Source organism: Psammomys obesus, unplaced genomic scaffold (genome assembly GCF_907164565.1).
Source record: "Psammomys obesus unplaced genomic scaffold, mPsaObe1.curated_primary_1811, whole genome shotgun sequence".
Taxonomy (NCBI): domain Eukaryota; kingdom Metazoa; phylum Chordata; class Mammalia; order Rodentia; family Muridae; genus Psammomys; species Psammomys obesus.
This window is the reverse complement of record NW_026594184.1, coordinates 5,203,066-5,216,556: the sequence shown is the minus strand read 5'-3', so window position 1 is coordinate 5,216,556 and position 13,491 is coordinate 5,203,066. Positions and strand designations below refer to the sequence as shown.

Below are 13,491 nucleotides of genomic sequence, written 5' to 3'. Positions count from 1 at the left end.
TAATAGCCCAAACTACTAAAAAGTGATGCTTCAGTCTCCAAACTATTGGCTCTTTTCGAAATAAAGCGCCAGGGTTCCTGGACCAATGCCACGCAGGAAGATTTTGGGCCCCCCTGGAAACGCCCCGCCCCTTTGAAGGGTGGTTTATGAGCAAAGCTCTTACGCATGTGCCGTGCCCACAGGACCATTGGAGCAGCTGTCAAGCGCATGCGCAGCTCCTAATGGGCTACAAGATGCGGAAGAGCCGGACCCGTGGAGGCTCCCATTTATGAAGCGTGGGAGGCAAAAGAAGCAGCAGGTTATAGAATTCAGTTTGAGCTCCGTCGGGTTCCGCAGGTCATTAGAGCCAATAAGAGAAAGAAACAGCGCCGCAGTGGCGTAGAGGGCCAATCCCTTTTCCGAGTTCTGAAGGAAGGCGGGGACCAGGGAGCGAAAACCGCCATCCCTCCGCTGAGGGGCCCCGGGGGGTGGGGGGGTCCTGGAGCATGGCGGACCGGACCGAGACTCTGAGTATGTGGAGATGGAACTGCCCGAGGCCTCCTGGCCAGCTGTCAAGCCCTCATTGCTAGCGCTGCAAGGGCTGCCACAATAACTGTAGCTGAGCCGCGCTTGAGGTCCTAGGCGGGAAAAAAATGACAGCATGAGTTCTGCGGCCGCCTAGTTTACTCCCTTTTCTACTGTGTCTTCCTCTTCCACAAACTCCATCCTCCTCTTTTCCCGTCCCTGTGCTCCTCTTTCCGCTAACCTTTGTCTTCCTTTCCCACTTCGGTCCTCTTCCATTTATCTAATGCCCTGCATTTCCATCTATCCTTTATTAACCCCGGTGCCTCATTTTCCTTCTCCCGCCTTTGTCTTTCCTCCATCATCTTTTTCATCCTGTCTCCCTCCCAACACTAACTCTGCATCCTCCTCCGTCCCCAACTCCCCCTCCCAACACACACACACACACACACACACACACACACACACACACACACTTCCTCTTCTGCATCCTCCTCTTTTCTCCGCCCTCGCGCCCAAGCCTCCGCCCATTAGCCCCCGCCCCCAGCTGCCAGTCCTCAGCAGCTCAGTCCTGCAGTGAGTCCATAGCAAAGCACTCAGAGCTGAACACTGCTAACTGTGCGATCTAGCAAGTCTCCGAATGGCTCAGGAGAAAATGGAGCTGGATTTTGAGGCTGACACATCTGATGGGGGCACCATGAGACGGTCCAACAGTGCTCCCCTGATCCATGTGCTCAGGTGAGCTTGACTGGGGAGGACGGAGTGTGGGGTTCAGGGGTTTGTCCCTGGGCAAGAAGTCTTCCTTCCCGAAAGTGCCAGTTCGAGTTCATCTGGACTCCAAACTGAGGGGTTGGGGTCTTATTTTCTTCACAGTGACTTGGTTCCCTAGATGGAGGGAAAGTTTGACCTCACATCATGTTGGGAAAGGGGCCCTTCCTCTACCTGGGGACCGTGTTGTCCAGTTCTAAAAGAGAATATAGAAACCTTCTGGCTCTGCTGACAGGTTGCTTGCCCTGGCTAATTTCCATCAGGGCAAGTTAAGCTGAACCCCCTGATTTAGACTTGTAACTTGACACCTGTCTCTAAGAGCTGCTGTTTTTAAGCTGAGTTTAGGAACCCTGGCATTAACAGAGGTTTGCTTTAAGAAATCACAGTTTATCTAATAACTTGGGATTACATGGTGTGGTCATATCCTATTAAGTGATTTGGATTTGTTCGGTGTTTTCAGTTTTTAAAGCTGCAGTGAATAAAAAGAAAAAAAGGTGTGTGGCTAGATCAGTAAAACACAGGTTTGAGAAAATAATGGGGAAAAATCACTCCTTTAAATTTTAGTGACAGGATGTTGTCTTTTTATGTGAACAAGACACCAAGGAGTTTAAAGTAAAAGCTTGTGATAGTGAAGGCTGGTTGCACTCCTAATGAAACTATTGCATTTCACTTTTCTAAGTAGACAATTCATTTGAGGTAGATTTTGAGACTCCAGAGAAAGCATTAGTACAGAACAGAGGATGGGAGTAATATTAGCACCAAACATTTTTTTCGAGCACAGTTGAAGGCTTGATAATGCTTTGCCACCGATTGAACTGATTATAAAATCTGTTTGTTTTTACAGAGGGGGCAAGTACTTTTTTTCTAGATTTAAATATAATTTTGAAAGTGAGGCAATGATGAAATGACAGTTGTATTTCTGATGTGTCCCTTGGCATCACCAAGTAATATTTGGATATTTAAGAGGAAACTGTCTCTTTTTGTCTAATTGACACCCCACCTTCTCTCTTCTTGCCTTGTGAAAGTCTGGTAAGCAAGCAATTGTAAGGCCTTGGGCTGTCCCACTGACCTGCATTTAGACAATTAAAGGAAAAAAAAAACCAACATGTTTGTGAACCACAATATAAGTAATTACTTGAAAGACAGCATGATTTGACAGAAAAGGAGAGAAGAGACCAAACCTGGTCTCAGTTGTCACCACCTAGCTGTGCTCACCAGTGAGTTATTTAACCTTTTCGTGTCTGTTTTCTCTTTTCAAAATGAGGATAGCTGAAATAGGTATTGTCACTGGTCTCTTAGAGTCCAGTTTTGAAAATCCTTGAGTTCTTTCTTTTTCTTGGTTTTTCAGAGAGAGAGTTTTTCTTTATAGCCTTGGCTATCTTGGACTGGAATTGTAGACCAGGCTGGCCTCAAACATACGGAGATCTGCCTGCCTCTGCCCCCTGAGTGGGATTAAAGGAGTGTGCCACCATGTCCAGCTTCCTTAAATTCTTATCATGGTCAGAACAGACTGCTTGTCATTTTAGGGATAAGATGAATAAAGCACCTCTCTCTGGAGATTTAATATGCATTACTCTTTTCTATTTCCTTTTTCCCTCTTTCTACTTTTGTTGTGATGCTGGGGAGCCTTTTTTTTTTTTTTTAATAGAAGATGAGCTCAGCTGTTTGGTAGTGGTTGTCTGCATAGCATGTGTAAGGCCATGGCTTCATCCACTGGAACATACAAACATATGTACCATATTGGTATGGTTTTGATGAGGATATACAAGGTTCTTGATTCCATATCTAATCTTACAAACTATAATAAAAAGAATATTGACCCAACTGTGGTAGTGTATGCTTGAGCCCAGGAGTTCAAAACCAGCCTGGACAACATAGCAAAATCATGTCTTTAAGAAATTGTTGCATTACATTTGCAGAATGAGGAGAGGTTTGTGCTATGCCTTCATGGAGGCAAGGCTTTGGGGTAGGTATGGAAGGAAAGGTAGGGCATGTGAGGTCAAAGGGGAAACATGAAAAGAAAGAAAAAAAAATGCAAACCTCTTCAGATATATCTATTCACTTGGACATGGGGATTCAGAGGCAGGAGAGTATTTCCCATGTTGGTTAGACTTCAGTCTTAAGAACAGGCCTCCCCAATTCTTGGGTGGTAGCACAGGCAGAGCAGTAAATAACTGTCATGTTTCTCTGGGGTAAAGAGATGAGCTGCTCACATCTAATAGGAACTGGTTTGGGGGTGCACTTCTGACCTGAAGCAGCTGGAATGAACCAGTCTGGAGCTCCGCCCAATACCTCTCAGAGCTGTCCCCCAACCACTGAGGAGATAAGTATCTAACAAAAGCAGAATCTGCTGAACATCAGCCTGGCCCTGCCAAGAGGACAGTAAGGACTTCCTTGTCAGTAGGAAATGAGGAGCCATTGAAGATTCCATTGTTAGCTACAAATTGGAGGGTGTTGAGTTCAGTTGAAAGATAGCTTCCTTTAGAAGATGCTAATCCTTTCTATTTAATTTAATTTTTTTTTTTTTTTTTTTTTTTTTTTTACTTTTCAGTGACCTTTCACAGGTTTTTGAGCCATATCCACTTAGAACTCGGAGGAACAGTACAACAATTATGAGCCATCATAGCTTGGTAAGTATCAAAGTAAGTGTTTGGAGTGATTTAGATTGGAGAATAATCCTTTCAAAGTTAGCTCTTTCTGGGAAATTATGTGCTGTGTACAATTGTTTTTTGAAATAGATTTTGTTTACCCATCTTGCTTACTAGTTTTGCCAGTGCCATTCAGCATTTAGGAGAGATGGGGGGTGAAGGGGCTTAAAATTGCTTTCACTGCTGTAGGACTGTATTTGTTTAAAAAAATTCATTGTTATTTATTTCTACTTGCGTCACAGTTGTGAGGTAAATCAGAAATAACCTCCAAATATAGCCGAGAACAGTGGTCTTTATTTCCCCTAGGATGTAAAAAAAAATCAAATCGTAGCAGAGTGTTTACAGTATTCATCTGTCAGATAATACTGGCTGTCTGAAATAAAGACCCCTGTAAAATATGTGTTTATATTCCCAGAAGAGTGGATGAGTGTGTATTTTTCTCTGTAGCCAGAGCTGTTGGGAATCACCAGATTAGATAGCTGCACTGGGGAAAATTATGAAGAGGTTTTTATATAGTAGCACTTCACATGCAGAGCTCACTCACCCGGCAGCTTTAGACATCTGAGATGTAAGCACACAGACCTCTAAATGGCTGAACTAGATTTCCATAGTCTGTGCACAAAGGTTCATCCATTTATTTATAGGACAGCCTCTCTGACCTCTGAATCATCTAAATTTTATACACAATTATAATAAGCTTCCAACTCAGTGGGTGTGTTAGAGGCAGCAAATCAGAAGGGGTACGTTTGGGTTAAAGGTCTGCTAATACTTGCTAGCAAGAGAGGAGAGGAAGAAGCAGAAAAGTAGACAGTTTTTTTTCCCTTCCCAATAAGTTTGTGGTTTGGCACAAAGGCTAAGAGCCTGTTGCTAGTCCCGAGAGTGTCACTAGTATAGAAGCATACGGTAATGTTCTTAAGAAACCCTGGTCATTAACCTTTTCTTAATTTCCACTAACATCCACACTTTGATGGTATTTTACATGTTACAAAGTACTTTCACTCATTTAGTTCATGTAGCAGTCTCCATGAAGCAGAAAAGAGACAAGGCAAAGGGTATTTTTTTTTCCCCAATTAGAAGCAGCGGCAAGCGACTCAGATGACATAAGTGACTTGCTTAGGATCACAGAGTAGTAAGTGGCAGAGCTGGCACTAGAATAGAGATCTTCCAGTGCCATTCTGTTTGGTATAATCTGTCTGAGAAAGGGGATACTAGAGCACATTTTAGAAAGATTTCCATTGAACTGGCTAAAAATACTCAAAGAGGGGATGTTAGCTATCTGGAGGTTTGATTCGCTTCACCTACTTCCCTGACGATACTTGAAAATACAACTATTTATTTTTGTTGGGTATATGAAAAATGTTCTTACGTGTTTTACAGCTGTGCTCCTGATAAGAGCAGCATAGTAAAGACAGGAAAAGCGAATTTGCCTCTCTACACTTCACTTAGCTCTTTTATAAGAGGTGAAGATTCTTATCCACTCTGGTCTAGGCTCATCTGTCATTCCTTGCCATCCTTTGCTCTGGCTGCCTCATTTTCTAAAGGGCCATGGAAATTCCCTGATCCTTATGCTACCCATCAACCCCATCCTCCTTTCTAGCTTTTTTCGCTTCATCGAAACCTACTTTAATCCTAATATCTCCTTTGTACACGTTCCCACACTGTCATGATATTAATGACACTCTCTACTAACATTACAGCATCCTGTGGAAATCTTAATGTGATCATCTGTGTCCCATAGTAACAAGCAAAGAGTAAAATATTGGCAGATGAAATGGAAAGGATGAGATGGTAAAAAGACAAGCAAAGTTAGGATGTCCGTAATTTGCCAACTGATTAGATATATGTGAATCATCTAAAATTTATACACAATTATATTAAGCTTGAAACTCAGTGTTGTGTTAGAGGCAGCAAATCAGAAGGGGTAGTTTTGGATTAAAGGTCTGCTAATACTTGCTAGCAGTTGATTTGGAGGCCAAATTACATTCCTTCAAAATAATCATAGTCCTGTCACAAAGTGTAAGATATGATTCAAACCAATGGATTTTACAGGATTGTAACAGTCGTAATGTAAATAATTACTGTTTTCTCTAAGAAATACAAATGAATGTGTAATGATATAAAACCAAACAAAACAATTATTCTGCTTAAGCAGCCTTACACTATTCCAACTTTTTAAAATAACAATTCTGGAAGAAGGACTCCAACTGACTGAAATTGAGTTTCATTATGACCAGGAGAGTGGTGTTCCCTTGAGTACATGGAGAGAAGTTAAAAAGATAGGTAGTTTGAAAGGGAAGATTAATTCTTTCCAGGGGCTAAGGCACCACTGATTCCATGTTGTTCTCAAAAGATACAGTCTAAATCTTTTGTTGTTGTTGTTTAGTCTCTGCCAGCTTCCTGTTTACCACTGTTCACTTGCAGCCAAAGATACTTCTTTTTTCACTGATAAAGAAGATACCTATTTATTAATTTTTAAAATTATTATTATTTATTTTTTGAGACAAGGTTTCTCTGTGTAGTCTTGGCTTTCCTGGACTCACTTTGTAGACCAGGCTGGCCTCAAAATCACAGTGATCCATCCACCTACCTCTGTCTCTCTGAGTGCTGGAATTACAGGCATACACCACCTTGCCTAGTTAAATATTTTTAATGTGTGTTTGAGTATGCATGAATATATTTGTACCGTGTGCATTCAGGAGCTCACAGGGCCCAGAAGACACTGTCAGATCCCTTGGAATTGGAGTTACAGGCAGTTGTGAGCTGCCATGTGAGTTCTGGGAATTGAACCCAGGCTCTCTATAAGAGCAGTAGCTCTTCACTGCTGAGCCAGCTCTCCAGGCTTGACACCTGTCTTTTATGATACCATTTTTTTTTCTCCTTAAAACGCCTTTGTCTTCTTCACATATGGCACTTCTCCCTGGTGATTAATCCATTTTTCTGATGCCCCTGTCACTTTGTATAGCTATTGTCTCCTATCTTAAACTAGGAGTCTCAGTCAGTCTCTTCAACGTCTTCCTCTCTAAGTCTTTGGCTCCCACTTTCTTTTTACACACATTGTAAGGGACAATGACACTTTTTCATGTAGGTTTGTTCTTTCTTTCCCTTCCCTGATCTTTTTCAAAGAATAATCTAGCCTCTAGCTCTTTCTCTCTTAATTTCTAGCTAGCTGGCAATCTTGCTGCTTCTACCACAACTCCATTAAAGGCTGTCCTTGAAAATGTCACTAATGCCCACTTAATTGTCAGTGTCAGGGGCCTCGTTTCTTATCCCACTTGAGCTCTTTGCTTTCCTTAACACTATTATCCATCATCTCCCTAAAGCTCTGGGAAAATTCTTTTTTCAGCTGATAAATTATTCTTGTTTCTGGTTCTAGACATAGTTCTGTTCCTATCTCTTACTGTTTCTGAGCCACTTTGTAGCCTTGTCTAAGACTGAGAAGTTGTATATTTTATCAGTATTGCATTTAAATTTCTGACTGCCTCCTCACTTTGGCTTCGTTGATAATTTCACTACCTTTTGGCATTCTTTAGTTTTCTAACTGACACATATGTGTATGCATTCACACCTAGCTTGTCATCAGCCTGTTAGAGCAACCCTGACTTATTTCCTTACCTGGTAGTTTATAATTTTTCAATGAACTCATTAAAAGTTCGGTAGTAAGCATGTATTGTTTCCATAATGCAAAGAAAAGGACTTTGTAAAAGATTTTACTGAAAAGGTGGTTAATGGGAGCGTGCGTGTCTTTTAAGGTAAAATCATGTCTTAGTGGATAATTTTACTTGAATTAGCTTTCGCCTAAAAAGCCCATTGTTATACAGCTCACTACATTATAATTGTTTCTTTCTAAGTGGTAATAGCATACGGCGTCTTAAGCAGAATAATTGTCCTGTTTGATTTTATACTCTAACAAGTTCATTTGTATTTCTTAGGAGAAAATAGTAATTATTTACATTACAACTGTAACAATCTTGTAAGATCCAGTGGTTTGAAATTATATCTTACATTCTGTGACAGGATTGTGATTATTTTGAAGGAACATAATTTAGCCTCCAAATCATTTCAGTTTTGTGATGTTAAAAAAAAAATGAGGACTTGAGACCATTGATAGAGGCCTTGCCAGGCATGTATGAAGCCCTAGGTTCATCCCCAGTACTCCATACATCAGATATTCGAAAGGTAGAGACTGGAGGATCAGAAATGCAAGGTCATCCTCAGCTAAACAACGTGCTCAAAGCCAGCCTGGGCTACATGAAATCATGTCTGAAAGAGAAGAAGAAAAATGAAGTAAGGGAAATCAGCAATTCTTTTGAAGTTTAACCTTGCCTTCTTTCATTGATCCTAGGGCACTGTGTATGTGAAGCAAACACTCTCCCCCTAATGCTGATCTTCCTTTAACTATTATGGTTTGTGGTGGTGGTATTAGAAATCAAACCTTAGAGATGATTAGAAATCAAACCTTAGAGATGGAAGCAAAATGTCCTTGTTGCCATTTTAAAGTACTTCCGAGAACATTAATCATATACAAAATGTGGTGTTGGGTTTTGGGCCTATCTTTACTCATTAGTGCATCAGTAATAAAAATTGATCGCACTGGCGTCTTTCTTTCCTATTTCACATTGCTCCTTATTTCAGATTAGTGGGATAATGAATACTTCTAAGGCCCAGTCCTTTTCCCCTTAAGTTTGCACAGCTTTCCATTCATTTGGGAAAAGTGCTAAAGTCAATGCTGGTCTAGCAGCAGATGGTGCCTCGAGGTTGGACACCTGGTGTGCTTTCTAAAGAAAATGCATGCATTGCCTCTAGTGTATTAATGTTTAGGGGGTTGCAGAGCTAAGTTTCTAAGAATATGAAGAATTCTGTAGGAAAAGGTTGCACACTAACACTGACAGTGACTGATGCTTTGTGATGCATGAAATAGTAAATGTTTTCTTCCTAGTTGCTGCCACCTTCACCTAATCCTATTCCTAGTAGCAGAGCATGCCAAATGTAAAGGGTCATTTTGTCTTACTAGCCCAGGTCAGAAAGTTAAGACTAAAATCTTATATATTTATATTTATATAACTGGAGGGTGCATCTCCAGTTAGCTGCAAACACTGCACTTCTGAGTGTACTTTAAAATCCTGGCATGGCTGACAATCTGAGGATGAGAGTTCTGATCACCTGGGATTATTCCAGTTTGATATGAAATAGACACATGGTGGAAAATTATGATTTAGCACCTATGCTTATCCTTATAGGAAGAAGGCCTGGATATGATGAACAGAGAAACTTCAAATGAAAGGTTAGTGGTTAGCAAGGGCAGGGCCTAGCCCCTCATGTGCCTTGTTTGTAAGCCCTGGTGATTCTTTCTCTTTTCTTTAGGGAAGCACAAGCAGGGATGCAGATAAGCCAGTCATGGGATGAAAGCTTGAGCCTGGTAAAGTATTCTGATGTGGGCTTGTTCTGTAACTTTCCAGACATCTTTGTTTTGTTCAGCTGACTTGGTTGATTCTTTCATAGACCAATATCCTTCTTCCTTCTAGACTGATTCTTAGATCTCTGCTCTATCAGCAAAATGTTTGAATGTATCCATATGTACTCTTCAGAGTGTGGGGATGTTATTGTAGTAGCGAATAAGAGCTGTGATATGCTGAATGAGGATAACACTTTATATTTACAGAGTGATAGTGATTTTGACAAGCCAGAGAAATTATATTCTCCAAAGAGAATTGACTTCACTCCAGTTTCTCCAGCGCCTTCCCCAACCAGAGGATTTGGAAAGGTATGATGTCAATAAGATATTAACTGTCCTTTTTCTCAGCAAGCTGTTTATATAAACACAATCCAATTCACTTTCCAAGTCTCCATAGACTTGAAGAAGAAATGAAAACCTATGATAGTAAATTGGGAAAATGTCATATGTATGAAGCACTTGCATAGCTATACTGTTGCTGTCATATTTCAAAAGAACCTTTTGAAAAATAATAGAACGAAAGAAAACCTTTGAAAAACTGGACTGCTGTAACTGTTTTAATAGTACATGTGCTTTCTCTAGCCGTGCTTTTCGCCCTCCTTGCAAATGTTTGTGGGTAGCAGTGGTATGCCATCAAGTCCTGTTTCGGATCCAAGACAATTTTCAAGGTAAGTTAATTTGAATGTTAAATGTGGGGAATGCAAAGATGATTCAGTGGGTAATACTACTTGCTCTATAAGCATGAGGATCTGAAATTAGATCCCAGAGCCCACATGAAAAGCTCACTGTGGCCACTTGCCTCTATAGCCCCAGCACCTGGGGAGGTGGGTCTAGGAGGATAGCTCAGGCATACTAGCTGCTTAGCCTAGCTGCAGATTTAATGAGAGACCTTATCTCACAAGAATAAGCTGGGGAGGGACAGACCATCCTTCTCTGGCCTGCAAGAGCTTTCCCACACAAGCACATGAACTTGCACATGCACATGCATATGCATGCATAACACACACATGCACACCACACATACACACACAGAGCTAAATGTGGCTAGAGTATCACTCATTACTTTTTTCCTCAAATTAATTTTATTATGGAATTTTTTAGGCATACATCAAACTTGCTAGGACTTCATAATGAACAACCATATGCTTACCACTTATGTTGAGGCATTAACATTTTACAGAATTCTGTGTTTGAGACTTAATGCTGATTGATGGATTGATTGTGAAACTGAGGCTTGAACCAAGAGCCTTGTGAATCCTAGGCAAACACTCCACCACTAAGCTACATCCCCAGCACCTAAACACTTGCATATACTAACACTATTTTAAAGATAAAAGATTATAGATCAAAATGCAAATAACTTTAAAATAAGACTGTTTTCCTTGAGTAATTGTGGGTATTCTGTCTTATAGAATATTGTTAAATGGCTGAAAATGCCATGTTTTGTTTATATCACCATATGCTGACTCAAATCACCCTACAATACAAGTACTTTGTGTTTCTGTCTATATAACTATCCATGTTACTTACTTGGTGGGATGTAATGCTGTTTGTTAGTCTTTTTCATCTTGGAAGCACTTCATATCATCGTGTTTGTTTATTTGTCAAAGCAGGAGGAGTCACAGTCCAGTCAAGTGCATTAGGCCCAGTGTTCTTGGTCCTCTTAAGAGAAAAGGTATGTGGCATCTATGATTGACAGCATTGTGTTACCTACTCTAAACCAGCCACAATTATAGATTTTAGATGTTCTTATCACACACCATGAAAAAGGTTAAGTGGATGTAGTAATAGATGTGTCTGTATATATGTGAGGTTATGACATTGTACACCTTACTAAGTATGTATACATTCATTTTAAGTAATACGGGGGAAAGGACTCATCACACTTCTGGTATTGAATTTAGCTAAGCTTGAATTAGAAGCTAGCGTTCTTGTCTAACGTAAATTCACAGAATTCTTTTTTTTTTCTCAAGAAATGTTTGATATTTTCAGCATGCTCTAATGAATTCTAAGTTACATACATTAACTATTTTATTTTGTGTATATTTTTATAATTCATGTATGAACCATATTGTACTCATATTATCAATATATTAAAAATTAATTCCCATATTAGACATATAATATAGAATAATCAGACTAAAATCTGTACACCTAAAGAAGCTAATCAAGAAGGAGAACCCTGGGTAAGATGTTCAATCCTCTCTCAGAAAGGCAAATGGGATAGACATTGGAAGAGGGAGAAAACAGGGAACAAGACAGGAGCCTACCACAGAGGGCCTCTGAAAGACTCTACCCAGCAGGGTCATAAAGCAGATGCTGAGACTCATAGCCCAACTTTGGGCAGAGTGCAGGGAATCTTATGAAATTATGGGGAAATAGAAAGACCTGGATGGAACAGGAGCTCCACAAGGAGAGCAACAGAACCAAAAAAATTTGGGCACAGGGGTCTTTTCTGAGACTGATACTCCAACCAAGGACCATGCATGGAGATAACCTAGAACCACTGATGTAGCCCATGGCAGTTCAGTTTCCGAGTGGGTTCCCTAATAATGGGAACAGGGACTATCTCTGACATAAACTCAGTGGCTGGCTCTTTGATCACCTCCCCCTGAGGGGGAAGCGGCCTTACCAGGGCACAGAGGAAGACAATGCATCCAGTCCTGTTGAGACCTGATAGACTAGGATCAGAAGGAAGGGAGGAGGACCTCCCCTATCAGTGGACTGGGAAGAGGGAAGGGAAGGACATGGGAGGAGAAGAGGGAGGGAGGGAGGGCAGTATTGGGAGGGAACGAGGGATGGGCCTACAGCTGGGATACAAAGTGAACAAATTGTAATAAATTTTAAAAAAATTTAAAAACTAATTCCTCTCACAAAAAAGAGATGCACAACTTGACTTATGTGCAGAAATCTATGCTGGCATAGAATACAGATCTGTAAAAATGGAGTTTGCTCAGATGGCATTCACTTTCCCATCAGCAAATTATGCCTCAGCAAAGTAAAGTTGTCAAATGGTCAAGTCTGTAATGTTTTTGATGTGTGTTGGTGCTCTCTCAGTAGCTTATTTTGAAGCACAATGCACTAAAGTTTTTTTTCACTCAGCAGCAGTTTTAGATGTTTATGTAAGGCCCTTGATAGCATGTGTTTCTTTAAACATGGCCAGGATATTTGATACTGGATTTAGTCATTATTACTGGCAATTTGACTGTATGATTAGAAGTGGCAGGTGCCATTTTATTTTGCTTTTTATTATTAGTGTTTTTTTTTTTTGTTTTTGATACAGAGTCTTATGTCACAGAGGCTGGCAAAAAACTCACTACCTAGCGAAGACTAGCCTTGAACTCTTGGTCATTTTGCTTCTACCACCCAAGTGTTGTGATTATAAGTATGCTCTATCACCTGTCTATAGTTTTTTTTTCTTTTTTTTTTTTTTGATCAGCATCGAAAGTAATGTGTTTATGGCATTTTTACATGCTTAGTTTATGTTGATCCTCCTCTACTATCCTACCTCATCCCGTTCTCCTTTTGCCCTCTTTCAATTATTTATAGTTTTTAACCTCCTTTTTCTCTCTACTTAAGACATCTTTTTCCCTTCTTATACCTTTTTCTAGTTTTAAGTTCTATACTCACAACCATACTCACATCCACATAAATGCACATATATAAAAATTTAACCTGGGATCTATACACTTTATAGGCCTACATAGTTACTTATACATATTTTTTAAAGATTTATTTTTATTTTGTGTGTATGAGTGTTTTGCCTGTATATATGTGCCTCACAAGCATACAGTGCCTGTGGAGAGCAGAAGAAATTGTAGGATCCCCTGGGACTGGGGTTTGAGTGAATGCCTGTGAGTTACGTGGGGTGCTGAGAAACTGAACTGGGTCCTTTGCTAGTGCTGCAAATGCTCTTAACCACAGAGCATCTCTCCAGCACCCACCTACCTAATGTTGTAAAGGTGTCAAAAAATAACAGCGTCTTTAGCAAGTGATACTGGGAAAATTGGATGGCCACATGCAGAAGAATGAAACTAGGTCCATATCTTTCATCCTGCACTTGCACATACGCCATACACACACACACACACACACACACACACACACACACACACACACACA

General features: G+C 40.4%; 1 protein-coding gene across 5 annotated transcripts in view; it reads left to right on the top strand.

The window, feature by feature from the left end:
- The first annotated feature begins 255 nt into the window (after positions 1-255).
- The window catches only part of Pabir2 (PABIR family member 2), a 26,409-nt gene continuing 13,173 nt past the window's right edge, over positions 256-13,491 (top strand). For 2 of the 5 annotated variants that reach the window (XM_055618075.1, XM_055618077.1), the window contains exons 1-7: positions 257-1,239; positions 3,821-3,899; positions 9,155-9,198; positions 9,279-9,333; positions 9,577-9,678; positions 9,952-10,037; positions 10,980-11,044. In XM_055618075.1, the coding sequence (XP_055474050.1) occupies positions 1,142-1,239; positions 3,821-3,899; positions 9,155-9,198; positions 9,279-9,333; positions 9,577-9,678; positions 9,952-10,037; positions 10,980-11,044 (529 nt within the window). In that variant the 5' untranslated portion in view covers positions 257-1,141. Of the gene's footprint in view, positions 1,240-3,820; positions 3,900-9,154; positions 9,199-9,278; positions 9,334-9,576; positions 9,679-9,951; positions 10,038-10,979; positions 11,045-13,491 lie in introns of all 5 variants that reach the window. The other 3 variants (XM_055618074.1, XM_055618073.1, XM_055618076.1) reach the window with 3 other exon arrangements.